We start from the raw sequence: 25,941 nt of genomic DNA on the forward strand, positions 1-25,941 counted from the left end.
TTGTAACATCTGTATCAGTTTTGGTTAGTTTTGATTGGTTGATTATATTCCTCATTACGGTTCATACTTTTCTGCTCCTTTGTTTACCTGGTCATTTTTATTGTTTTATTAATTTATTAATATTTGTATTGCTAAACATTGTGAATTGTGGATTTTTCTTGTTGAGTCTGCATATTTTTGAATTTGTGTAAATATTCTTGAACTTTGTTCTGGGATTCACTTAAGTTACTTAAAGACAGTTTGATCCCTCAGGTCTTGCTTCCAGTATTTGCTGTATGGGGCCATAGCAACATTCAGTCTAGGCCTGAATATTTCCCACTATTGGGGCAAAGCCCTCTGTGTGTTCAGTGCCCCTTAAGTCATGAGGCTTTCCAGTTTGGCCAGTGGGAGCAGGCATTGTTCCTGGACCTGTGTGATTGATGTGTGTGATGACCTCCAGTTCCCCTGGTAGGTCAGTCGCAAACATGGGCTGATCACACCCTCCAGAATACTCCAAGGATCCTCTGCAGGTCTCTAGTGGCCTCTGTGTTCCAGTCTGTCCTCCCCTGTGCTCTGTCCTGCAGGCTGTAGCTGCCTTGGCCCTGCCCTGTGTTCTCAGCCCTGTCGCCTCCACTCTGGAAACTCGCCCAGCATCACCTGGTCCTTTCTTGGATCATGGCCTGGACACGGAAGGCAGGAAGCTGGGAGCAGTCACAGGGCTCACCTCATTTGTTTCCTGGCTCTCATGCGTCACTGTCCTGCTTGTTTCAAAACCGTTGTTCCATATATTTTGAGCAGATTTTGGTGGTTCCGGGCAGGAGGCTAAATCCAGCACCTGTTACTCTATCTGCCTGGAAGTGGAGGTCTCTCTCTCTCTCTCTCTCTTTTGTGTCTTCGCCTGCCCCTGTGTTTCTTGTCTCCATCTCTCCATCCGGCCTGGATTCTGTTTAATAGAGGGGAGTCAGGGAAGGTATTTCTGAGTGACCGTGGAGTAGGAGGAGGGCAGGGAAGGGAGAGTTCCAGGCGGAGGGAAGAGCAAGCACAAAGGTAGGTGCATTCACCACATCCACCCCCAGGGGCTCCGTCATGGAGACCCAATCTGTGCGAATCCCTGAAAGCCTGTCTCCCTTCTGCTTGTTTCCCGTCTCTGCCACCTTGTTAGCCAGTGGCTTCTAAGGGCCTGTGTATAAATGCCAGTGGTGATTATCTATTACTGTGATTGTTTCCTTATTCTGCAGAATAATAGGATGAGACTTTGGGTGTGCGCGTTGCCCAAAGAGAAACCAGTTGAGAAGAGTTTTGAATGGTGCTACTCCCTTGAGTGTAAATCTTTGGTGTATTAGTTTTCTGTGGCTGTTTTAGTAAATTGCCACAAGCTGGTGGCCTAAAGCAACAGAAATTTATTCTCTGACAATTCTGAAGGTCACAGTCCAAAATTAATGGGTTCATCAGGCCTCGCGTGCTCCCTCTGAAGGGTCCAGGGGAGGATCCTTCCTCACCTCTTTCAGCTCCTGGTGGTAGCTTGCAACCTTGACTTGACCTTGGCCTGTGGACACATCACTCCAGTCTCTGCCTCCGTCATCACCTGGCTGTCTCCCTGCTTCTCCCTGCGTGTGGTCTGCATCTTTCCATTGCTTTCTTGTAAGGACACCAGTCTCTGGATTTAGGACCCACTCTGCTTCGGTATGACCTCATCTTAACTAAACTAATTGCATCTGCAGAGACCCTGTTTCCAAATAAGGTCCCATTCTGAGGTTCTGGGTGGATGTGAGTTTGGGGGGACTCTATTCAACCCAGTCCATTTGGGTTTGTGTTGCATGAATGGGACTTCAGCATTTGTGTTGCTTACTTTTCTGGAAGAGTAAACTCTTGGGCAGAAGTTAACATTGTTTTAGCCAAAGCCCCCTCTTAGCTTGTGGATGTGAAGGAACATTTCCCTGGGAGATGTTTGTCTGGCTGGTCACAGAAGAGGATTCAACAGTAGTACCTCTTTGTGCCGGCGGCCGAGCCGTCCTGGGAGGAGGACTCACTCTGAGGCTGCAGGAAGTGGTGCAAATACTGAGGCCAGCACAGCAGTCAGCCTGCACAGTGGCATTTGGGGCCTTCAACTTCACTCTGCTCAGAAAGCTCAGATCACAGCATGCTTGCCCGCCTGTGGTCCCAGCAAGAAGGGGAACCCGATCTGGAATTGATTTCTCCCCTTTTAAAATCTTATCCTCCCTGAGGGTTGAGAACTATTTTCCTTTTATTGCTATTGAAGTCTACAAAAGTCCAAATGCTTGAAAAATAAATGTAAGAGATTTATAAAACACTGTCAGGCAAGTTGTGATACCTCTCCCTGCTTGGACATGACAGGTGTGACATTGGGTGGAGGACAGGATGCTCACCTCTCAGCCCCCATCAGCCTGGGAGGCTGTGGGACTTTGAAATGCAGCCCTTATGAGTGTCTTTAGAGGTTCCTGGCTGTGTTCTCTCGTGGGGGATTGCATGTAGGAATGCGTACGTGCTAATAACACAGTTCTTCCTCTTCTAAGAAACTTTCCTGAGGAAACCATTTGAAATATGGGAGAAGATGCTCAAAAGGAGGTTTCTTTTCAATAAACTTCCACGAGAAACCATGCCCGTGGCCCTCCTCCCGTGTTCTTGGTGTTGGAGCCTTTCTTGGGCATCCTTCCTCTGTGTGAGGTCAGGGAGGGAGCTGGCGGGGTGGCAAAGAGGGTGGGGATCTCGGCTGCTAAAGTATTTTGAGAGTTTCCTTTGTGCCTGGGGTGTGTGCGCTGGGCTGGAAATTCTGACAGCCATCTGCCCCTTCTGGTGACCCACTCAACACATCCCAGAGTGGTACCGAGCGAGTGATGCTTGTCTCTTGTAGGAGCCTCGGGCACCCGTGGGGGTGTTCCTCTTACACCCACTCCTGCAGCCCTGGACCAGGCCTCCAGCCTAGAGCTCCAGTGTGGCCGGGGGGCTTGAGAGCAGAGGTGGGCCTTCCCGGATGGTATGGACTGAATGTTTGTGTCCCTCTGTTGAAGCCCTAACCCTCAATGTGGCCGTATTTGGAGACAGGGCCTCTACGGACATCATTAAGGTTAAATGAGGTCACAAGGGTGAGGCCCTGATCCTATAAGGTTAGTGTCCTCATAGAAAGAGACCCCAGAGCACTCCCCCTCTCCAGGTGAGGACACAGGAGGAGACACCATCTGCGGCCAAGAAGAGGGTCCTCACCCGGATGTGACCACACCGGCGCCTTGATCTGGTTCCAGCAGAACCCCCGTGTTTGTGCTGGGCATCTATTTTCCTGCAGCTCCTGTGATTTTATGCACAGGGAAGGCCCATAGTCCCAGAGGAAACAGCTGCTCCCCTGTCATTCTTGGGAGTCTCCGAGCTTTTACACCTCAGGTCCGCTGAGAGCTCATTGTGGGGAGCGGTCCACATATCCCTCCCGGCAGGCCTGTCCTATTATCTGGGGGTTGGAGCAGGAGTACACATGGAGGCCAACACGACAATCCACGTCCTTCCTATTTAAAAATTGTAAATCAAGCTAGCAAGCTCTTAGATAAAATATGTTTTCTCCTTCTGCTTTCACAGATTAACTTTCATAATGAATAAATTTAAAAGTGTGCAGATTTACCATATTATATGACTGAAAGCTGGCAATATAACAATATGACTGGGTTTAATTATTATTTGCACACTTGGGTACTGTGTCGATGCCCAGTGATATTTGGATAAGTAATAAAGATAGACTTCACTCGTTAATTATTATATATTCCATAAAATGTATTTGTCTTGCCTTCTGTTTAGCAAAATTACTACGCATGTTGTTATAATCCAATTTATGCAATCCATAAATTGTTACATAATTTATGTTCCATTGAGAGTGATAATCTAAATAATTAAAAATTTAATATGTTCAAAGTGTACAGAATCTTGGTGGATTATTTAAAATGTAAAATAAATATAAACATTAAACTTTTTTCACAAGGTTTCAAAAACAATAGCTACAAAAATATTTCTAATTATCCATTAGAAGGCAAAATACTAAAATAAATGTGCATCATAATTTCAAATCGTGATACTTTAAAGACGTTCAAATTCAGTTTTCTGAAAATTTAATCTCATTGAACATTTTTATGAACATTAAGTGAGTCACAGTTCTACCACTCAGATGTCCAGGCAGAGAATCTGTATCTCATTCCACATGTTATGTCTAGATTTATGTAGATACACATTTCGGAGTCACGTGGATTCTTTAATATTGTCAAGTGTTCCTCAGATGCCACCTGCCACTATTGTGAATGTTGAGTCCCTCTAGGACGGGAATTGGAAAGTAAGTAAGGATACACACGCCTCTAGTAGAACTGGGGGTGCTGCATCACCGTGCACCCGCTGCTTTCATGCTGTCTGGAAAGACGTGCCTTGATGGCCAGTCTCTTACCTAAGCAGTTCCCCTGCTCACATTCTCTGCAAGCTCAGATGTCCTGTCCATCAGTCCGTCCATCTGTGCTGGAAGGTGTGGAAGAGTCATCCTCCAGTGGAGGTCAGCAGAGGACGAAGGGGAGGTGGTTTCCTGCCAGGGGTCACAGAGATGCTCCGTGAACTTGGCCTGGGCTGGGTCCTGAGAACTGGGAGAGTGGATTGTTGGGTCAGCCAGTGGAAGGGATTCTAGGGGGCTGCTCAAGGACGAGGGGTCTCTGCTCCCAGGAGAAAGCTAGATGACAGCATAGGAGGCGCCCTCGTTTCTCAACCCTGGCCGAGCATCTGTACCACCTGGGGGGCACCTGAAGGTGAGCGACTCCTGGATCCCAGGACAGCCTGAATCTCAGGTGGGGCTGGGAACCCCCAGGACAGGCTGAGTGTAGGGGTTCCAAGGAGGGAGCTCTGTGGGCTGGGTGATCTCACTGTGGGGTTCAACCAGGCTACGCACAGGTGAGTCAGAACTGACTTCTGGGCTTGGCGTTTGGACCTCATTCTCCTGCGGGGGGACGTGGTAGGTCCGTGGGCTGTTGGACGGATGTGCTGACCTGGGGTGCGTCCCCCGTAGAGACTGCAAGAGCTTCTCGTGCTGGGAGGGTAGCTTGGTGGTTTTAAACTCCCGGAGGAGAAAGGTATTTCCTTAAGGTCCTTTCTTGGGAAAACAAGAGATGAAAGTTGAAACCATGGTTGCAGAGGAGAGCAGGTTCCCACAGCCGTTGGGATGATAGGAATTAAAGAAAACCCATCCTCAGCTTAAACACTGTCATTATGGTGATGGCAGGACCAGGGAGGGTAGCGGCTGCCCCACCCAAGGTGCAGCCAGGGCCGTCCCCAAACAAGTGGCCACAGAGCTCCCTGCAGGGTCAGGGACTTAGCGCCCAGACAGAGCACCCACCTACCCAGGCAGCGCCTGATGCCTTGGAGCAGCACGGAAAGCTGTGGGAGACCCCATCGTCCATCTGAAAAGTTTTAAGACTTTTTGTAACAGACGCGTCTCAGTTTTAAGATCTCAGGGACATTTCGTCTCTGCCAGACGTCTCAAGTCTGTAATCTTGTTTGACACACTCAGTTCCCAGACTCAAGACCTTGACTTTGCTGCTGGTAACCCGTAGTTCAGAAGGGGCGTCAGCCAACACTGTCAGCCAGCCAGACACTGCTGACATCCAAAGGCGGGGATGGTAATATCGAAAGGACACAAGCCCCTCGCCCTCACCACTGTGACCTGGATTCTGAGAGCTCGCATGCCCTTGGGGGTATTTTCTCCGGGCTGTGTCACCTCCCAGGGGTGCCCCAGGGTGCAGCTGCGGTCCCGCGGGTGTCCAGCAGGAGGAGCGAAGGGGGAGGCGCCCTGGCCAGGACCCCACATCCTCACCTGTCACCCGCTTCACAACCCGGTGGCCAGAACTCACCAGGGGGGCTCACACCAACTGCGGGAGCCTGAGGGGTGCAGGGCACCCCAGTATCCGGAGAGCAGCAGCCGCCCGGGCCACAGGGGCGTATTTTGATGTTACCTTTTGTTTTCGATCCTGAGACAGGTTCATCAGAGCTGGGTGAACTAGATGGGATGAGAGATCTTTGTCCTTTGCAGGCTTCTGGTCCATGAGAAACTGCCCGGGAGGCTGGCCTGAGGCAGAAATGGTCTAGGAGTTAAACAGTACATTGCTTATCTGAGCGGGGGGCAGAGCAGGTACCCGGGAGCCCCCTGTACTGTCAGCTCCATTTTCTCTCAACCTAAGAGCGCTGCGAAAATGAAAATCTGTCACCTAAAAATGTTATACATGTTTTAATAAATATCAATTATATATATTTTATATGTTTATATAGGTCAATAATATTTTTGTAGTATATTTAATAACATATATTTTAAATATATATTTATCTTTTAATATTTAATAATGCTCTTTATAAATAATATATTTATATAATATACTTTTATATAAATATATTGAGTATGGTTTATACATTTTAATAGTATATATTATATATGTTTAGCATTCTGCCTTCTGTCCTTCAGCTTTCCTGCTGAAGAAGAGCGTGCTTGGTGCCCCAGGACGGAAGTGATAAGACCATTACAGGCAGATCGTATGTTGTACTCCTTTAATTTTTTAAAGTTTTTATTTTTAATTAGAAACATTATAAACATAGAAAGGTAGAAAAACATAATAACCATTCTATATCCACCATCAGAAAGAAACATTCTAAGATTTTGCCATATTTTCTTCCATTTTATTTCACATACTTTTTAAAAAAAATTTTTGAGATAACTCACACTTGGCTCCCATGAGTTTTCCCTCCTGAGTGTGAACTGCTGCTCTGATTTTGGGTTATATATGTATGTATATCGATAGGGCCATAGCCATCTATATAATTAGTTCATGTATGAAAACTTTATATCAGTGGGGTCTGTTCTGCGATGAGTTGATGTCCCCCTTCCTTGTTCCGTGTCAATACGTGTCACCTGAATTGGGTTGTCCTGGCTGCTCTGTCATTACTCCTGATGTGGACAGAGCGTCCTCACTTTGTTTCCTGGTGGCGTGGGCACTGTTGCCCATCAGTTCCCTGGTAACTCACCAAGTGTCCCCGAGGGCGGGTGACACTCCATTGTCGCCCCCGGGGGGCTCACAGCCAGATGCAGAGGTCATTCCTCAGGAAGCATGTGGTCCGTTCAGGAATGGGGATGCACACACGGTGGGCAAAGAAGGGAAGGACGGTGTATGTCATTCATGAGCAAGTGAGGGATGTTGGGGAATAACTGCTGGGGCCGGGGCGTGGCTGGTGAGTGCAGGGGAAGCGGGCACGGCCTTGCTTCTGTAAACAACGGGTTCACGCAAGTTCGTGGTGATTTGTTACAGTGGGTGTGAGAGGCTCATACACCTGCGTGTTAGGGTTTTGACCCAACCGCAGGCAAACTTCTCCCAGTCACAAGCGAGCCTTGGAAGTGTGCAAACTCCAAAGGGCAGGGGCACCTCTCCTGCAAGGAGTGGCCGTTCCAGGGGCTGGGGACCTCAGTGCCACCCACTGTGTCACTGAGGTTGAAGACGCTGCCCTGCAGGTGCCGAGGCTGTGAAGACACTGCTTCCTACATGTAAGACAGCAAACTCCTTGAAGAAGTCTGTCTGGGGATTTCGCTTTCAATTTTGGAGAAACTGGTCTCTCTACTGGAAGCAGACGTTCTGGGGACACACATATGCCAGAGGCCCAGGGGCCCGGAGATGAAGGTGTGTGGTGGGCCGTGCCTTTCAGGCCCGTGCAGGGGCCGACCTGGCTGGGCGGGTCCCTTCCTCAGGCCCCTGTGGGTGAAGCTGCGTGGGGTTGAGTGGTCTGGGCTGCCCAAGCCTGTTTGCCCGTAGGCTCTGTAATATTTTGCACTTGACTCTGAAAGGTGAGTGTCTCAGCTTGGGCCACCACCACAAAGTACTGGGGGCTACACGACGGGCTGTACTTATCCCAGAGCTGGAGGCTGGACACCCAGCGTCAAGGTGCCGGCTGATATGGTTCCTGGTGAGGGCTCGCTTCCTGCCTGCAGGTGGCCGCCTTCTCCTTGTGGCCTCACGTGGCAGAGAGAGAGGGGGACGCAGGGGGCGGGGGACTCGGGTGTCACTTCCTCTTCTTAGGACACCAGCCCTATCTGATTAGGGTTCAGCCCTTATGACCTCATTTCACCTTAAGTACCTCCCTATGGGCCTCTCTCCAAATACAGTCACATTGGGGGTTAGGGCTTCAGCATATGAAGTTCAGGGAGACACTACAGTCCGTAGCAGTGAGGCTTTAGGGGCTGCATTCGGGGCACGATGGCAGAGCCCCCCAGGGCCCCTCCCCATGGGGCCTGCCCTTCGCTGTGTCCCGTGTCCACGGTTTTCCTCTGTTGCTCGGCCCTTCCGACGTCCTTGCCCACGTGCATCTGAGTCCTGTGCTTTGGGCTCTTTGGGAACTCCTTCTGCGTCCTTGACACGAGTCCTTCCGAAGTTGCAGAGCTTTCAGGTGTCTGTTCTCTGTGTCTAATGGAAGTTTTAACTTTCACGTTACTGAATTTGTCAGTCTCTCCCTTTAGGCCTTGTATTTGGTGCTTTCTTGAAAGAAAGGCTTTTCCCCTCTGATTTATTCAACAAATAATCGTTTCACATATTTGTGGTAGGTTGAGTCACGGCCCCCAAAGATATCCAGGCTGTAATCCCTGGACTCCATGAATGGGACCTTAGATGGCAAAGGGGGCTTTGTGGATGTGATGAAGGTCAGGATCTTGGGATGGGGAGGTTGTTTTGGACGATTTGGGTTGGCCCTGAATGTAATCTCGGGGTCCCCGTTAGAGGGAGGCAGAGGGGGTCTGACACAGACAAACTGGAGGGAGAAGGCGGGGTGACTGTCTGGGGGAGTAGAGGTCACCCTAGAATCTTGAGGAGGGCAAGGAGACGGAGTCTTTCCTGGAATCTGTGGAAGGAATCAGCCCTGACCACACCTTGGCATTAGCCCCGTGTGGCTCATTTAGGATTTCTGCCTCCAAAGCTGAGAAAGAATACCTTTCTGTTGTTTTATCCCAGTAAGTCTGTGCTCATCTGTTACAGCAGTACCAAAACGGCGTCTGTGGAGCGTCCCAAACTCCTTGAGTAAGAGATCTTCTATTACGGTGTCGTTTCGTATATTTTTTTCTTCTAGACGTTTATAGTTTTGCTTTTCAAAGTGAAGTCTTGAGCGCACGTGGCGTTGGTTTGCGTGTACGGAGCGGGGTGGGCTCTGTTTCTTACACTTTCTACATGAATACCCCGCGATGTCAGCATCACGTATTTACTGGTTCTTTTCCCTCCGACGCATGGACACACATTGGATACCCGCATTTACAAGGCCTGTTCCGAGCTCTCTGTTTTTCCGTTGATCTCCGTGTCTGTCTTTGTAGCAAGGTCATCCTGACCTCACATTATAACTGCTTAGGAAGCCTTGGCAAATGATTGAGTGATTCCCCTCTTGGGTTCCAAAGTTGTCCTGGTTATTTTTGGCTGTTTCCCCTCTTACGCAAACTTTACAATCAGAATGTTAAGTTCTGTGAACAATGCTACCAGGTTTTCTGTTGGAAGTTACAGCAAATCTGTATTTTGTGGAGAACCTTTAAGATATTAAACCCTAGCACCTGTGATGATGGTGGATGTCTCCATTCATCTGGGTCTTCCTTCATTTCTTTCTTTTTTTGTTCCAAATGGTGTCCTATTAATTTTCTCCATAAAGGTCTAGCACAGGTTGTTTTAGATATTATTTCTTAGGTATCTTTGGCTATTGTTGGGGCTGCGATAGTATTTTTTTTAAATTTAGTTTAATTAATTTATTTTTGGCTGCGTTGGGTCTTCGTTGCTGTGCGTGGGCTTTCTCTAGTTGCGGGGAGCGGGGGCTACTCTTCGTTGTGGTGTGCGGGCTTTTCATTGCGGTGGCTTCTCTTGTTGCGGAGCATGGGCTCTAGGCGTGTGGACTTCAGTAGTTGTGGCACGCGGGCTTAGTACTTGTGGCTCACGGGCTCAGTTGCTCCGCGGCATGTGAGATCTTCCCGGACCAGGGCTTGAACCTGTGTCCCTGGCAATAGCAGGTGGATTTCCAACCACTGTGCCACCAGGAAAGCCCCCATAGTATTTTTTTAAATGTTTTCAAATTGTCTATTGCAAATGTAACAGAATTCAGTTAACTTTTGTGTATTAATTTCTTATCTGACATTTGCTGCACTTTTTCACTGGTTTAAATAATTTATCTCTAGATCCTCTTGGCTTTTCCACACAGAGTAGCATAATATCTGAAAAATAATTATTTTCCCCCATCCTTTTAATCCTGAAACAATGTATTCACTTATCTGTTGGCTTGTTTATCGATTATGTTGATGTTTGCTACAGGATTGGGGGAGATGCACTGTTCCAGTTAAGGAAATGCTCTTTTAGTTTTCGTGTTCTAAGAGTTTGGGTCCTGACTGAGGGTGTTTCATTTCCTAGTCCCCTGACATCCACCTTGGGGCTGTCACGGTCCGGGCCTCAGGTCCCTGAGGACACAAGGACTGTTGAACACAGCTTGGGTTTGAGAGGCGCCGGGAGAGACCGCCTCCCAGGAGAGGAAGTCGTGACTTCTTGGCCCTCATTTCAGCATCCTTCCAGGGGAGCCTTTTTCTTTGGGTGAATTGATTCTTGGTTTCTGCAAAAATATTAGGTGAGTGAGCCACTCGTGTTGTGAAGAGTTTAGGAGCTGGGTGCACACTGGTTGGTCAGAATCTCTTAATTTGTGCTGGAAGAAAACGGAAATGTGGGCCTATGATAAAAACAGGACTTCTTTAGAATTGTGTGGCCCCGTTTACCGTAGAGGCTCAGATGGGAGCCCCCTGTGGCCTGATGGGAAACCCAGCCTGGCTCTCTCCAGGACTGGGGGAGGCGGAGACCAAGGCCATCTTGAGTCCGGACAAGGAAGCGGTGGGGACCACGCTCCTGTTGCCTGGAGACCACACACTCCCGAGGGAACTCTGCAGCACGGAAGGGAAGTGGGTTCAGCTCGTGAATGCTCCAAATCCCAGCATTTCTGTTAATCTACCCAGAACCCTTCTCAATACTCCCGTGTCCACGTAGAACACACCACGAAGGCATGTGACCCTTCCGCTCTTATAGTCAGCGATCTTCAATGGAAACATCATTTTAATTCAGGCAGCTCCTTTTCTGATTCGGGGATGTTGATTTTGGCTGAAGGACAAGGTATTGAGTAGCTGTAAGCCTGGAGCCCTTTTCTTCTGGGTAGAGGAATATTTCAGATTTCCTGCCATGCGTGTCTTTACGCAGTAAGTACCTAGGGCGGCTGTGCTTGGCAGGGAGCTGGCCTCTGGGGGACGTGCACTGGAGGCGCGTGACACGGCTGCTGCGGGAGATGACACTTGTCCTCTCCAAGGGAAAGTGTTTCGGGGGCAGGTGCTTTTGGGAAATGCGGCATTTGCCACTCTCTGAGACGACCACTCTGATAAATTCTGCGGTAAAGTGATTGGTGCGTTTTTGTTTAATCTAGTTATGTTTCCCAAACTTCTTTGACCAGGGGTGGATTGGAGTGTATGTGATGGAATGGTTCTCAGAACACTAGCTGGGAATCATTGGAGGTTAACAAGGAGGTATGGACAACGGGTATTCCCGGGAGAGAGCGAGGAGAGGAGAGGAGAGTCTGTATAGGTTTGTGAGTCGGGTCTGACCTGGGCTGGGGTGAGCCAGGCTTGAAGGAAAGACTCGGGAAACTCAAGAGAGGGGCTCAGGGGGAAATGATGGTACCGACAAGCCGTGGCAAGAGAGGACAGACCTCGTCCTCTGAGTTCCTCCGAAGATGCAAGATGGGATGGAAATGGAGAGTTTATTTTAGACGGTGGTTATGGAGATGCCAAGAAAACCTGGCTAGATGGCGATTCTGGTCATAAATGTGGTTCCTGCACCCATTTAAGGAGAACATCAGGAGGGTCTCACCCCTGTATGAGTTTCCTGGGGCCACCATAGCCAAGTCCCACAGCCCGGGCGGCTCACACACAGACGTTCACTGTCCCCAGTCCTGGAGGCTGGAATCCAAGATCCAGGTGTGCACAGGGCTGGGTCCTCCTGAGGCCCCTCTCCTCAGCATGTAGATCGTCCCTCTGTGTGTGTCTGTGTCCTGACCTCCTCTTCTTATAAGGACACCAGTCCTGTGGGATTAGGGCCCCACCCTAGTGACCTCATTTCACCATAATCACCTCCTGAAAGACCCCAGCTCCAAATACAGCCACATTCTGGGGTGCTGGGGATCAGGACTCCAACATGTGAATTTGATGGGGAGACACAGGGGCTAACGCCGCGCTGGTGGCCGGGGTCTGCATTTACACCACCCCCCGGCCCTGCGGCGTGGTAGAGGTTGCGGCCCTAACAGGTGGGGTGGCGGCCATGTGGCTCCAGGTGGGCTGCAGCTGCGGTCACTCTGCTGCGGGTAGTAGAGGGGGGCGGCTTCCAGGCAGGGGTCCTTGGAAGAGGGAGGTGGTGCTTGACCTGAATCCTGGTGTCTCCCCGTACTCTGGGGTGTGGTCTGAACCCTAGACCACCCCTACCAGATTCTGATTCAGTTACTGGCGGGCTGGTGTTGCAGCAACTTCCAGGGCAGCCCATCCCCCTGACCAGTGCCCCAGGGCCTCCTGGTCCCTCCTCAGTGGATGTGTTGTATGGGTGCAGGGAAAAGTAACACGGATTAAATAAACACCGAGACACAGGGCATGCTTTTTTCTCACCTTCCCAGGCTGCTCTCCTGCTCCACGCCCCCTCCTCCCCGAAACCCACCTACTTCCACACCCTCATTCGCTCTCAGCCTGCATTGACCGTCATCTGTTAGCAACTGTCAAACAGTGTGATAGAACCCGGGCTCCTCCCTGATCCAGTTCCAGACATACCAGTTCTGGCGGAGGCTGCTGCCAATCTTTGGCTGTGACCTTGACCCGAGTTCCCGTGTCTGTACAAAGTGCCAGTGCAGCCCCTCAGGGAAGGGGTGGTCTCACTGCTTTGAGGATAAGACAGTTTTATACATTCGAATGTGCAAAATAAATGAATAGTCACAAAATCTTGCTTCCAGTGTGTTAAATGTGTCGGGTGTCTTTGAGATTCCAGTTGAATAAAAACCTCTTTTTTTGCAAGAAAATCAAACACACACACACACACACACACACACACACACACACACGAAATAAACCAGAACCGACGGACCCTCTCCATTTTTTTTTTTATTAAATTTTTTTTTATTTTATTATTTATTTATTTTTGGCTGTGTTGGGTCTTCGTTTCTGTGCGAGGGCTTTGTCTAGTTGTGGCAAGTGGGGGCCACTCTTCATCGCGGTGCGCGTGCCTCTCACTATCGCGGCCTCTCCTGTTGCGGAGCACAGGCTCCAGACGCGCAGGCTCAGTAATTGTGGCTCACGGGCCCAGTTGCTCCGCGGCATGTGGGATCTTCCCAGACCAGGGCTCGAACCCGTGTCCCCTGCATTGGCAGGCAGATTCTCAACCACTGCGCCACCAGGGAAGCCCGACCCTCTCCATTTTTAAGGTGATCTTCATATAGATGATTCTTGCAACTTTGACCTTGATAAAGTCAGCCTCGGCCATAGGGTTTTTGGTTTGTTTTTACTGCCAAAAACAAACTTGTCTTCTGTCCCAGGTCAGGTTTCATATTTTCTCTGTGTCTGGAAGGAGCCAAGAGGAAAACCTAGCTGCCTGTTCCTCACTGGTGTTAGGGTACTCATGAGACAGTTTAAGATTTTATGTTTTCTTGGAACGATTGCATGCTTTCCTGGAACACTTCGGCAGCAGAACATGGAGTCTTTGTTAAAATTGCTTTTACCACTGTTATTTTCTTTTTCCCTTATTAATAGGTACCCAGCAGGGCCAATGAAACAAACACATTCTAAGAGACATTGAACTTTATCGACTTGTGTCTGTAGAGCTTGGTATTTTCCCCGAGAGGTCAGTTATACTAGAAACACCTGCCCATGGGTGGTGAGTAACCTTCCCTCCCGTGTCCCGGCGCTGACTTTTCCTGGGGGAGCTGATATCCAGACTGAGTTTTGGTCTTTCGGTTCCTCTCCTCGGAACCTCCCCCACCCCGCATGATGATGGGGTTAGCGAAGCCCCTCCGTCTCCCACAGCATTGCCAGATGAGATGCAGGCTGCCCAGTTCTGTGAGAATTTCAGGTGGATGATGGTTTAGTGTGAGTACGCCCCATGCGCTATTTAGGAAGTACTTAGGATAAAGCGTATCATTGTTTATCCAAAATGTAAATGTCTCCCGGCGCCCTCTGTGTCACCTGCGATCCCACCCACAGTTAATAATTGTTTTCCCAGGTGTTTGCTTTTCCCATGGATCAGGTGACCACGTTACCCAAGCCCGTTACTAAGGTCAAGACCTTCCTGCTGGGGCTTTTGGCCTGAACTCCTAGGACATCCCGGAAGGAAGCAGGTGCCGGTGCTGCCTTTTCCCTTTCAGACCCGTCCAGTGGGTGTTGGTGGCAGACACGTCCCTGTGTGACAGTCACCCCTAAGCCGATGTGAGGGCCATGGTGGGGTCCTCGTGGCCAAACGATGTCTGTGGCCGGGGTGGGGAGGGGAAGCTGGGGATGCGGGATCCCTTCCCCTTGGCGCTGTCAGTTCTGTTCCCAGAGTCGATTTGATTGTAGCCTGGCACAAACATCCTCAAACCACCACCATCACTGCTTTCGCTTTTCTGGAAAGAAGACCCTAGGGTCAGGCACACTTTACCGTTTAGGCCTGCGTGTCCACGATGGGTCATCAGCATGGGGTCTGCAGCTGCAACGTCACCCTGGAAAAACAACGGATTTCCAACATTTGGACATTCCAGGCTTTTGCCTCTCATCTGACCTGTCTCAGAACCACCTGCGGATCTGGAAATGTGGGCCGTTCACAGTCCTGCCCAGCAGCAGTGGCTGGGGTGTAAAGGCGGCTGACGCCTGCAGACGCAGCACGCGGCTGAGCTCTGAGCCGCTGCCGGAACCGGCACCTCCCCGATGCCTGCTACCTCCCACTCCTGCCCAGGGTTCAGCGAGTGTCCCCTGTGCCCCAGATGATGGAGGGACAGTGGGGTTGGATGGAAATGCTGCATTAGCAAGAGGATGAGACGGAAAGCACGTCCGAGGGCTTTAGAGAAAATGGACATGGTGGAAGTGAATGATCGGGGCACAATTAATTTAAAAAAATTTCAAGCCACGGTAGCTGTTTCTGGAAGCCGGATCTGGAATGCACTTGAGGGGGGGCACACCAGGGCCTGGCAGGGATGGGCGGGTGCCGTGTCTGCTCTGGCCGGGCTCTCCACGCGCCTGATTCTCGAAAGCTGGCACTGAGGCCCACGCTGCCTGAAGACGATGAGCTTTCTGGGGTCCCAGCTCATCCTGCATGGGAATGCTGCCCCAGAGACCCTCACCCTAACCCCACCTCCAACCCTAACCCTACCTCCAACCCTAACCCCTACCCCACCAGCAGATGCTTCTGCCCCTGCCCGTGCCTGGCTTCCCACGGACCTGACCGTGGTCCCCACCTGACCGGATCCCCACCTGTGATGTGATGTCCCGTCCCATTATCTCTCTGCCTGTTTTCTGCTGGTCCCTGCTGGGTTCTGAAGCAGCACAGACACGGGGTCAGGAGGGGAAGAAGCAGTTCTTACTGGGGCAGAAGCTACTCTGCACTGACTTCCACCCATCAGGACAGAAAGAAGCCACCGAACCCCGGAGTGACCAGACCTGACACCCGCGCCCGTCCCATCCACCACTGACATGGCCCCTCGCCCCCCAGGAGAAGGCTGGGCTCATCCCTCTGTGTCTCTCTGTGCTGCTGCCTAGTGCTTCACAGTTACAGGCACAGACTCGGCTCCAGGCGACCTGCAGCTCTGACTCTCATTGCATTCAGCTGGAGGGCGTCTAAAGATAATGTCGATATTGGGGCCTCACCCAGACCAATTGAATCAGACCTTCTGGCACCACTGCTTTTTTTTTTTAAGATCCCAGGTAACTTCCCTGTGCAGCCAGGATGAAGAACCCCTGTTCTAGAGGATATGCTTCATAGAAACCTGGAAACCTAGTTGGAAATAATTATGTATACCCAACTGTATGATACACAATTTACATTTATATTACACTATAATATATTATGATAATTACATACATATAACTATATGTACTATAATACTATACAATTATTTCTATATTATAACTGTAACTGTATTATATATTGTATAGTGTATATGTAGCACATAACTATGCCAGGCACTTATTTTTTTCCTGTGTAAATGGTGAACGAGCGAATGCGGGAGTGAACGTGTTAGTAGAAGTTGCAGCCAGGCTGTCTGGGACCTTCCTAAGGTAGAACCGGGAGTAACCAGACCCTGCCCTTGGCCACAGCCCTCTCCGCCCTCACCACATTTTGCACTTGTATGGTTGGCAAAACATTAAGCTGAAATGACAAAGGCATTTGGCAGTGAACACAGGAATCCCCAAGTGCCCTGAAATTTTAATGCAGAATAATGACACTGGGGTGAACTTTGGAAATTTTAATTTAAGAAGTCAAATCTTCTTGGGTGATTTGGATGGTCTGCTGTTTGAGATGTTTAGCCGGGGACCCCTCACGGGTGGTCTGAAGACGGAAGGCAGAGGAGGAGGCCAGCCTGGGGCATGGGGTGGGTCAGTCGTCAGGTGCTCAGACTCACGGCGCGTGCGCCAGGGAGAGAGCTGGGCAGGAGCGAGATCTGACAGTATGGAGCCTTTTGGTTCCGGGAGGACCCGGGGAGGAGGGCAGGCTGCCCAGGGAGCTTGCTCCTGCCCCGAGTGCTGTGTGGCCACCCCCGGCAACGCCTGATTCTCCCGATGGTCACAGTGAGCCAGAAATGTGTGTTTTCATGTGAAACCTCCGGGTTAGGACACATTCTAAACCCTCTGCAGGCCAAACAGAACAGCATCTGTGGGCCACACTATCCTGGCCCCTTGCCCAAGGATGGTCCAGATCCTCTTGGCTGTAAGGGAGCCCCTGACCTAGTCATGGTCTTGCGTTTCCCTGGGTGAGGGTGCATTTCTAAAGTGGCTTCTGCACTTTGCTGGGCTTTGTGCGTCTGGTCAGTTGCTGCAAATGTCCAGGGACCTGGTGGACGAACAGAGAAGCACTTCCCGGGGCGTTCGCTGTCCTTCAGCGAACTCTGGAAATAAATGGTGGGCATCAGCCTTCCCAAACTGGACGCTGAGTTGGCACTGGCCGAGCTTTGTCCTGCCTGGGACTTTTCTGAGGCTCCCCCCAAAATGAAACAGTGCAGGGGCCGTGCACCCCAGCACCTGAGGCAGACGGGCAGGTGACCATGTTCCTCCGTCTCACCCCCCCTCCTGCTTTCTCCCTCCTTCCTCCCTCCCCCATCCCCTCCTTCTGCTGTGAAATATTTCCAACACAGTGAAAGGAAAGCACAGAGAATAATGTAGCAAACATCTGTGTCCCCAGGTTTGGCGAAGTTTGGCATTCTGTCCTGTTGGCTGGAACCGAACGTTACACGTGGCATCACAGGCCCTGTGAACCCCTTTCCGCCCCTCCCGACTTTAGGACTTTGTGTTTCCCATCGGTGCCTCTGCCCCGTCACTCACATCACACTCACAGTCAGTAGACAAGTCTGCATCTTTCCGACCTTTGTGAACAAGGACACCGTGTCTGAATGGTCCTACAGACCGATTTCCTGTCTCAGGATTACATTTGGGGTCCTGCGTGTGTAGCTGGGGTTCAGGCCTGCTCACAGCTGTGTCGTCCGTGGGAAGAAGAGACCACGCCTTGGTCAGGCAGACCCCAAACGATTAGGGTGGCCTGTGAGCCGGGTCGCCCAGGACACCCTGGTTTTGCAGGGAACAGTCTTGGACATCTTTCCTGTGCACGTGACCTTGACCTTTGACCTCCTTTACGGAGTCACGCAGAAGTGCAACTGCTGCTTTGGCATGTTCGTTCCCCACCAGCACCCCCGGGTCGCACCGGCTTTTATCCGAACCTTTTGGGACCCCTGCCCGTAGAGCTGGGGGTGTCCCCGTGGGCTGCCTGCTCCCCAGTTCTGTCCTGCTAACATCCGTGGTCCAAGGTGGCAGTTGGCCTCCTGACCTGGGTCCTTGATGGGGAACTTTGAACTTTCATTGCGCTTGATGGTAAGGAAGCTGCCCTCCCAGCCTCCACGGGCTCTTGGGGACCCCCAAGCCTCCCCCGTCAGCCTGCCCAGGACTTTGGGTTCTGCTGCACTCCTGGGCCTGGAGATTATCTCATTTCTGAGCGTGGCCCTGCGCGCTGGGCCTATTTTTACACGATACCTATCATTGCTGTGTTTGAAGCAGAGAGGGTTATTATAGCAGGAGCTCAGTACCCTTCTGACCTGAATCCTGCATTTCCTCCTTTCCTGCTGCTCTGTCCTCCAAGAAAAACAAAGGGAGCCTTTTCTCTTACCTCGGAACGTTTCAAACTGCCCCATTGCCCCTTTGGTTAATCCCCGTAAGCTGTGGTCATGGCCACGGCGAGTTAGGGCTCCTTTTAAATGCTGGGTTTCCAAGCACCGGGGCAGACAGAGCTCACGGGGTCCCCACTGGGTCCTGGCGGCCTCCTGGCTCGAGCGCCGGACACGGGTCACTCTGCCTGTGATCACGCCCACAGACGTGGGAGCCTGCCTCACTCAGACGCCCCCGGGTTCTTTCTTCAGTTTCCCCCAGAGTTTGTTTTCCTTCTCCCCCTCCGTGCAGACACAAGCAGCCATGCCGCGCAGCCCGACGTCCAGCGAGGACGAGATGGCCCGGAGCTTCTCCGACTCTTCGGAGGAATCGGACTCGGACAGCTCCAAGGAAGAGACCATCTACGACACCATCCGGGCCACAGCGGAGAAGCCGGGCGGCGCCAGGGCGGAGGAGAGCCAGGGCAACACGCTGGTGCTGCGCATCGTTATCGAGGACCTACAGCAGACGGTGAGCCTGCGCCCGGGTCAGCGGCAGGCGTGACCGGAACTCCAGGTGCCCCTGGTCCCCTCTGCCCGGCCGGTCCCTGTGGCCCACGCGTTGGGCTCCTGCCCCCTCCCCACCGAGCCCCCCGCCCCGCCCGCCCCCTCCTGGTGGTCCCGACCACCTCCCCCTCTGTCCTCTTTGTGCACTGCCAGCGGCACCTGCTGCGTGCGGGGACGGAGGCCGAGCCTCGGGGACACAGGGACCAGCCTTGCAGCGGCAACGCGCACAGTGGGCGCCTTAGCAGGCGGGCTGTCAGCACCCAGGAGGGCCCTGCCTCTTCCCCTGCCGCTCTGTGCCCCCCACTTCCTGGGGTGTGCCAGCTGTGTCCGGTGTGCCCTTCCCCGCACTGCCTGATGCCACCTCCTAGCTGTCCCTTGGGGCCCAGGCCCGATGCTGTTTGCTGCATCGCCCACGAGGAGGACCGTCGTTCTGGGGTGAACGTGCGCGAGGTACCTGGGGGCGCAGGAGAGGGGTCTTCCCGGCCGTGGTTCCATTCCAGCGGGGCCTCGGAAGACGGAGGAGGGTTTCCCTCTGGCGCGGGCGTGGCAGGTGACGCACGCCGAAGCCTGGAGGGGGGCACCTGGCAGTGGGGTACAGTGTGGTGGGGGACCCATTGGGCTGGGCTGGACTTGAACCCCCCGAGGACACTGTCCAGGGTCTGGCTGGTGGGTGTGGCGTCTGGGCCAACGGGGAGGCAGGGATGGGTCAGGGAACCCAGGAGGGGCTTTCTGGAGGCCAGCAGATCGCAGACCCACGGTCAGGCTGAGTGGGCGCCTCTGGCTGGGAATTCTTGTCTCTCGGATGTAGACAGCCTCTGGGGCGCTCTGGATGGGGGGGTCGGGTTGCCACGTCCAGCCTTGGTACTTGAAGGCCCTGATGGGGAAGGGGCCGCGCTTGGGATCAGAGGGACTGGGGGGAGAGGCTCACTGCGCCGCCACCTGGCCATTTGGTGCAGGTGCATCACTTGACCTCTGACCCGGGACCTTATCTCCTGGGGGGTCTAATGAGTAGGTTTGGTGCCTCGGGGGCTGGGTCTCTGCTCTCCCAGGAGACGTCTGCTCGTGGTCTCCCCCAGCCCTGCTCTCTGGGGAGGGACCCTACGTGGGCCGAGGGTGCTGTGCTGCTGACACCGGTCATCTAAGAGCGAGGTCAGACGGCCCCACCTTCTAGGGAGAGCTCAGGGTGACCTGAACCCCAGAATGAATCCAGCAATGTGGCAGTCCTGGCGTTCAGCTTTTTCTTATTTTTTTTTAGATTTTTATTTTTATTTTTTGATGTGGAGCATTTTTTTTTAAGTCTTTATTGAATTTGTTACAGTATTGCTTGTGTTCTGTGTTTTGGTTTTTTGGCCCTGAGGCATGTGGGATCCTAGCTCCCTGACCAGGGATCGAACCCGCATCCCCCTGCATTGGAAGGTCCCAACCACTGGACCGCCAGGGAAGTTCCAGCTCTTCTTTCTTCCATGTCATTCAACACCTCTTATAAAAGTTACAAGATTATTATAAAAACTTCGTCATATGGAAAAGCACAGATGCCAGTGCCAGAAGTGGTTGTCAGTAACATTTAATGAACATTTCAGACGTGTCTCTCCAGAGGGTTACAGGTAACAGGTGGCCGTGTACAGATAGAAATACGTGGGTAAGGCTCAAAGTACACACGCTGTTAGTAAATCAGCATCATTATGATGATTTCATTTGAATATAAAAGGAGAAAAAGTCAGTGAAGGAAATGCTGAACTTTTTAGTTGTTTTTTTTTTTTTTTGCCGTAAGGGAGACTGTTTCCAAATGAATCTGTAAACCTAAAAGAAACAATTACAAAACACTGGAAGGCGGAAATCTTCATTTGTTGTCATTTTTGATTACAAAATGACATTTTTGATTACATCTTTTTGCCTCCTTTTTTATTGCCGTAAGGAACTTAGTGTTCTCTCCTCGTATTGTTTGGGGTGGATTAAGCTGATTGCTGTGATAAACAGACCTCCACATCTCAGGCACTTGACCCACAGATGCTTTATGTCTCGGTCCACTGGGGATCGGCGGGAATGAAGAGGTGGCGGTGGCAGTTCCGATCTGTGCAGCCATTCAGGGATTCAGGCTCCTCCAGCCGGGTAGTGGGGACGTGCCCTGGCCTCTGGAGTCCTCCCCCCGGGTCTCCTGTATCTGCTCAGAGGAGGAGGCAGGGAAAAGAGATAACTCATGGACCACATCTCTCCTGCCACCTTCCCTCACGTCCTCCGCAGGCTGCTCCTGATCTGTGCACCTGACCCCAAGCACCTGACTGCACGCTCCTGACCATGGAGGAGGCTGAGGAATGTAGTTTAGCTCTGAACCTGGGAAGGAAAAGGTCACGGTGTGTGGAGAACAAGCAGCTGTGTGCACGTGCACACACATGCACACACACCCACGCGCACGTGTACACGCGCGGCCTCTCCTCCCCGCCCCCCGATTCTCGTTGGTGTAGAGCTCTCTGGGCGTGGTCACCATCCACCCCGCATAACACGCATCCTGCTGCAACCCTCAGAGCCCCGGCATCTCTCAGGCCCTCTTCCAGGGTCACTGCTCGTTGCTGGGTGGACAGGGGCCTTCTCGTCACAGCTCTTTATTTCATTCCACCTCTTAAGTGGGTGGAGTTGACTGTCCAGGGTTTTTCAGGAAGAGGTCCTGGGGACAGCGCTTCCTCAGTGAATGGCCCACTGGTCTCGTCACTGGCGGGCAGGATGCTCTTTGAAGCCACCTTGATCCAGGGAGTCCTGGGCCATCGCCCGCAGGTGACATCCACCTGGGCTTTTCCTTCTCTGGTTCTGTCATCTTTTCTCTAATTGCTTTGATCACCTGGCGTTTTCCCTGTTTGTTCTTTCTTTACGGTATTTTCAGGTGCATCCATTCTGTTCTGTGCCTTCTGATTTATCACCGTCTTGTTATTTTGCCTTTCCATTTGTTTTCATAGCCCTGTGCTTGCTATTTTTGAAGATTATTCTTTTGAGTCATTTGTTTGTAGAGTCGGTTTCACGGCTTATTATTTTCCTTCTTAGCATGAAGTACTGAGATCTTTCTTCTTCCTAATCGGGGTGTATTTTCATCCAGAACAGATGAACCAGGTGTCTGATTTTTGCATGCTGTCCTTCTTCCTTTTCGCCATTTCTTTCCCCGTAACATCTCTGTTATTTCTTTACTGTTTCTCCCGACCTGTTCCTGTGGTTCTTCAGTGACTTGCTCTTCTTTGTTGTGGTCACGAGAGTGAGTCAGACTTGGGGGTTTGTCTCTTGGCTCTTTTAGACACAAAGGCCCAGGGGTGGGGAGTGTTGAGTCTTTTTAGGAGGTCCAGGCTCTTTCTTTTGAGATTTTTCTGGTGCAGGGAGCTGTCCCGTTCTTGTGCATGGACACCCCCAGCCCTCGGAGCACCCCCAGTTAGCAAGCAGCCCTTCCGGGGAGGGGGGGTCTCCTTTTGTCTCCCCAACCCTTGCCCAGTCAGAGGAGGGAAGAGAGAAGGGCCCCGTATTCACGTCTGTCCAGATTTGAGTATACTGATGCAAAATGTCTGGATTTTTGTCCCTGCCAGTACCACTTCCGGGAATGAAGGTTGGGAGTTTTCCCCTGGAGGATTCAGTTTCTCTGGGGTGTACGAGAAGGATGTTTCTGGCCTTAGTTGTGCCTATTTTCCACTTTGGGTGCTTTTGGGGGTGGCTTTCATTATTTGGGGTCACTGGGTTGGACCTGGCTTCACCTGTTCTCGGCCCCTGGGTGACCCCCGCCACCCCGGCATGGACCTGTCCTCACGCTGCAGGGTTTAACCCTTTGAGCCCCTGAATTCTGTTACTGTTTATCGATGCTGGAGGAGTTTGGGGGACTGGAGAAGCACTCCCCTCAGATTTCAGACCCCAGACCTAAGATGCAAATGGGAAGGTAGAGGAAGGGGGGATGGCGTGTCCCTTCCCCACCTGTCTCCCCAGGTGGGTTGCCTGTGTGCCCGGGGCCGGTACTGAAGGTCTCCGAGGCCGGGGCCCAGCCCCCCTGCAGGTGTGAAGTGAGCCTTGCAGGCTGGGCTCATAAATGTCTGTGACCAGGCTGTCCCTGCTCAAAGTCTGTCTGTCTGGACAGTCCACCTCAGGGGGCACTTATCATCACAACAGGGAGAGAGGCCGTCTGCCAGCCTGGCTGCTGGGAGGCTCCAAGGGCGGCCAGGCCAGGGTGTGGGACGTCAGGGAAGGTTGTCACAGGCCGACTGATGGCGAGTGGCCCAGAAGGTACTCTGTCCTCAGGCCACAGGCTTTGGGGACCTGTCGGGAATTGCTGATGGAGAAACACCTGTTCTGTAGGCCCAGAATTACCAAAATTCTTCCCGAAAGGAAGATCCTCCCAGGGGTTTGGTCTCTACTCCCAGGAGCATAATTGTTTCCAGAACCTTCTGAGGACCACCTCTCTTCTCTTCACTTTGTCCAACACACACAAAGGCCCTGGAGCCTGAGACTAGCAATCCCGCGGGTATGAGCGCTCAGGACAGAGTGGCGTTGTTCCCACGTGAAGGCCCTTGCCAGGGTGAGTCCTGGAGCTGGGGGCTCGAGACGGGCCTGGACTCCTGCCCAGAGGGTTCACGGAGCTGCCGAGCGGGTTCATCAGCCCAGCGCCCGCTCACGGCTTCTCCAGAAGCTCACGTGGCGGTCCCTCTTCTGCCCCAGGTGGAAGAGGTTCCCTCTGTAACCGAAAGTGAGGTCCAGCTGCTTGCTGCTCTAAAGTCAATAAAGGGGCAAGGTTGGTGGAAAGGAAAGTTTGCTTTATTTCGGAGGCTGGCAACCTGGGTGGGACAGGGCAGATGTCCACAGGCCACCTCCCCACCCCTGACAGTCAGTGGGCAAGAGCTTTTATAGACGGAGCACGAAACAGCACAGTCAGCTCTGACGGTCATCTTGAAATTGGTCATGCAGTGGTTTGATCAGCGGCATCTTGATTGTTTTAAAGACAGCTAATCTTCAGTTCCAGGACGGGTTCGTTCCCATTTCCTTGAGACCAGTTCTCGGAATTGTGGCAGCTTGTGTCATGGTTACAGTCTGGTCATCATGCAGTTAACTTCTTCCACCTGGTGGGGTTTCTGTATCTAAAATAGCTCAAAGGACATGGCTCAGAATATTATCTCTAGCCGTTGAGGAGGAACTAAAGGTCCTTGACTTTGCCTAATGACTAAACTATTATTATTTGGTCTCGTTTGACTGTTTTCCTTTGTTTCTGCATTTTCTCACTTCTCTGATTAAACCTGTTGTTTGGCTAACGTTTTTTTTCACAGACGAATTGCAGGCAGAGGACATGGGGGGCGGGGGGAAGGACCAAAGGGTCTTGCTCTGTTTCACCTCCCCAGGCGGGGTCTGGACCTGCTTCTCCTTCTGAGGGACTGCTGTTTCTGCATCTCAGTGGGGCTGGAGTGTTGCACCTTGGATGGAGAGTCTCTGACCGTGCCGATCCTCCTTCCAGGAAAGCTCCCTGGGGGCCACCACACGCGCCAATGAGCAGGGTCCCGGGTGGGTGGGTGGGTGGGTGCGCAGGCCACGCGGGGATGACAGGTGGGGCGGACTCTGGAGTGTGGCAGGCGGGCATTCCTTCTGCCCGCTGGGGCATCGCAGATGCACAAGGAGCTTACGGTGGGGTTGAGCTCTGGCACCCGTCGGTAAACTTGGCCTTTTAAGCAAGAGGCACGAGCCAAAATCAATAGAGACTATATAGCTCTTGTGTTACTTCTATTTGGGGGCACAGCGAACGGGGAAGTGGGGACAGAGCTGGCACCAGGACCTTCACAGCCCCCTTTCCAAGCCTCCCTGGACGTCACATCACAAGGACGGCGCAGCGGAGAACAGAAGGGGGCAGTGACGAGCTTTCGGGATCCCCCTGGGTGCGTACAGCATCTGCCCCCCACGCCCACCTCCACCCAGGGCTTGGCACCGAGTGGCTGCGGGGAAGCTGTCCGTCCACGTGTCTGTCCCCACGACCCGTCTGAGCCAGTTAACGGAGGTGCAGGAGCCTGGCCCACCTGGCAGAGGCTTCTGGAAAATGCCTTTTTGCTTGAATCAGTGCTTGCATTTATTAGATAACTGCGCCTTCGAGTTTATTTCATGTAGGAAAGAGCATCTCAGCTGCTCTCCTGACCCCTCAGCCACAGTTTATTTCTGTCCACCCATCCCTCTCTCCCTCGAATTTCTCCCCGAGAGCAGCGGCCCGTAGCATCCCCGACCCCCGCTGCGGCCTTCCTCCCCGCTGCATCCCCGCCTTGCCTGCCTCCCCGGCCCTGACCCCTGCAGCAGCTGACCGAAGTGCCCCCAGATCCATCACTTGCCTCCAATCGGGCTGTCAGGGCAGCTCGATCCAAGTGGCCTTGGTCCTCCCGCTCATCACCGAGAATCAAAACAGAACTCCAAGAGCACAGAGGGCTCACCTCCTCCTCCGTCAGGGTTTTAAATCCTCCTTTATCCTGTTGCCGCAGACGACTGTCGTATTTGCTTTTTATATCTGAGGCTTCGCTGGTTTTTGAATATGAGGAGGACTTTGCCTGTCCTGTCTGTTTCTGAGCCCATCTCCTCCTACAGTAGCTGAGAATCCAGCCCCAACGGCTGGCCTCTCATGCTGCAAAGACCAGGAGGTGGGCGTGCATCGTGAGAGAAGGTTCTGGAAGGCCTGTGCAGGAGTGGCTCGTCACCTTGAGAAGCTCCGTCAGGGCACGCGGCTGGGCAGGTGTTCAGTCCATCACTCTGGGCCCCTCGGGAGGTGAGAGTCTCCTTCCGGGAGTTAATTGCAGCCTCTGAATTCCACTCCCGGAAGGTTTGTCGTTGACTGCCAAGGACGCATCTTTCCAGAGGGAATGTGGTGGGTTGGGTGGACCTTCTGCCACATTCTCTGGACACCCAGGCACTGGGTGAACGGAGAGCGGGAGGCTCGGGCCGGGGAAGCGCAGGTTGGCCGAGCCTGGCCCCTGCAGCCTGGCCCTCCCAGGCTCCCTCCTG

The 25,941-nt window shown here is 52.4% G+C and overlaps 1 protein-coding gene across 4 annotated transcripts in view; it reads left to right on the forward strand.

The window, feature by feature from the left end:
- The window catches only part of SHANK2 (SH3 and multiple ankyrin repeat domains 2), a 473,760-nt gene that overhangs the window by 67,793 nt on the left and 380,026 nt on the right, over positions 1-25,941 (forward strand). For all 4 annotated transcript variants that reach the window (XM_057553698.1, XM_057553701.1, XM_057553700.1 and 1 more), the window contains exon 3: positions 18,704-18,922. In XM_057553698.1, coding sequence (XP_057409681.1) covers positions 18,716-18,922 — 207 coding nt within the window. In that variant the 5' untranslated portion in view covers positions 18,704-18,715. The remainder of the gene's footprint in view (positions 1-18,703; positions 18,923-25,941) is intronic.

The sequence above is a fragment of the Balaenoptera acutorostrata genome, chromosome 9, assembly GCF_949987535.1.
Source record: "Balaenoptera acutorostrata chromosome 9, mBalAcu1.1, whole genome shotgun sequence".
NCBI classification, from domain to species: Eukaryota; Metazoa; Chordata; class Mammalia; order Artiodactyla; family Balaenopteridae; genus Balaenoptera; species Balaenoptera acutorostrata.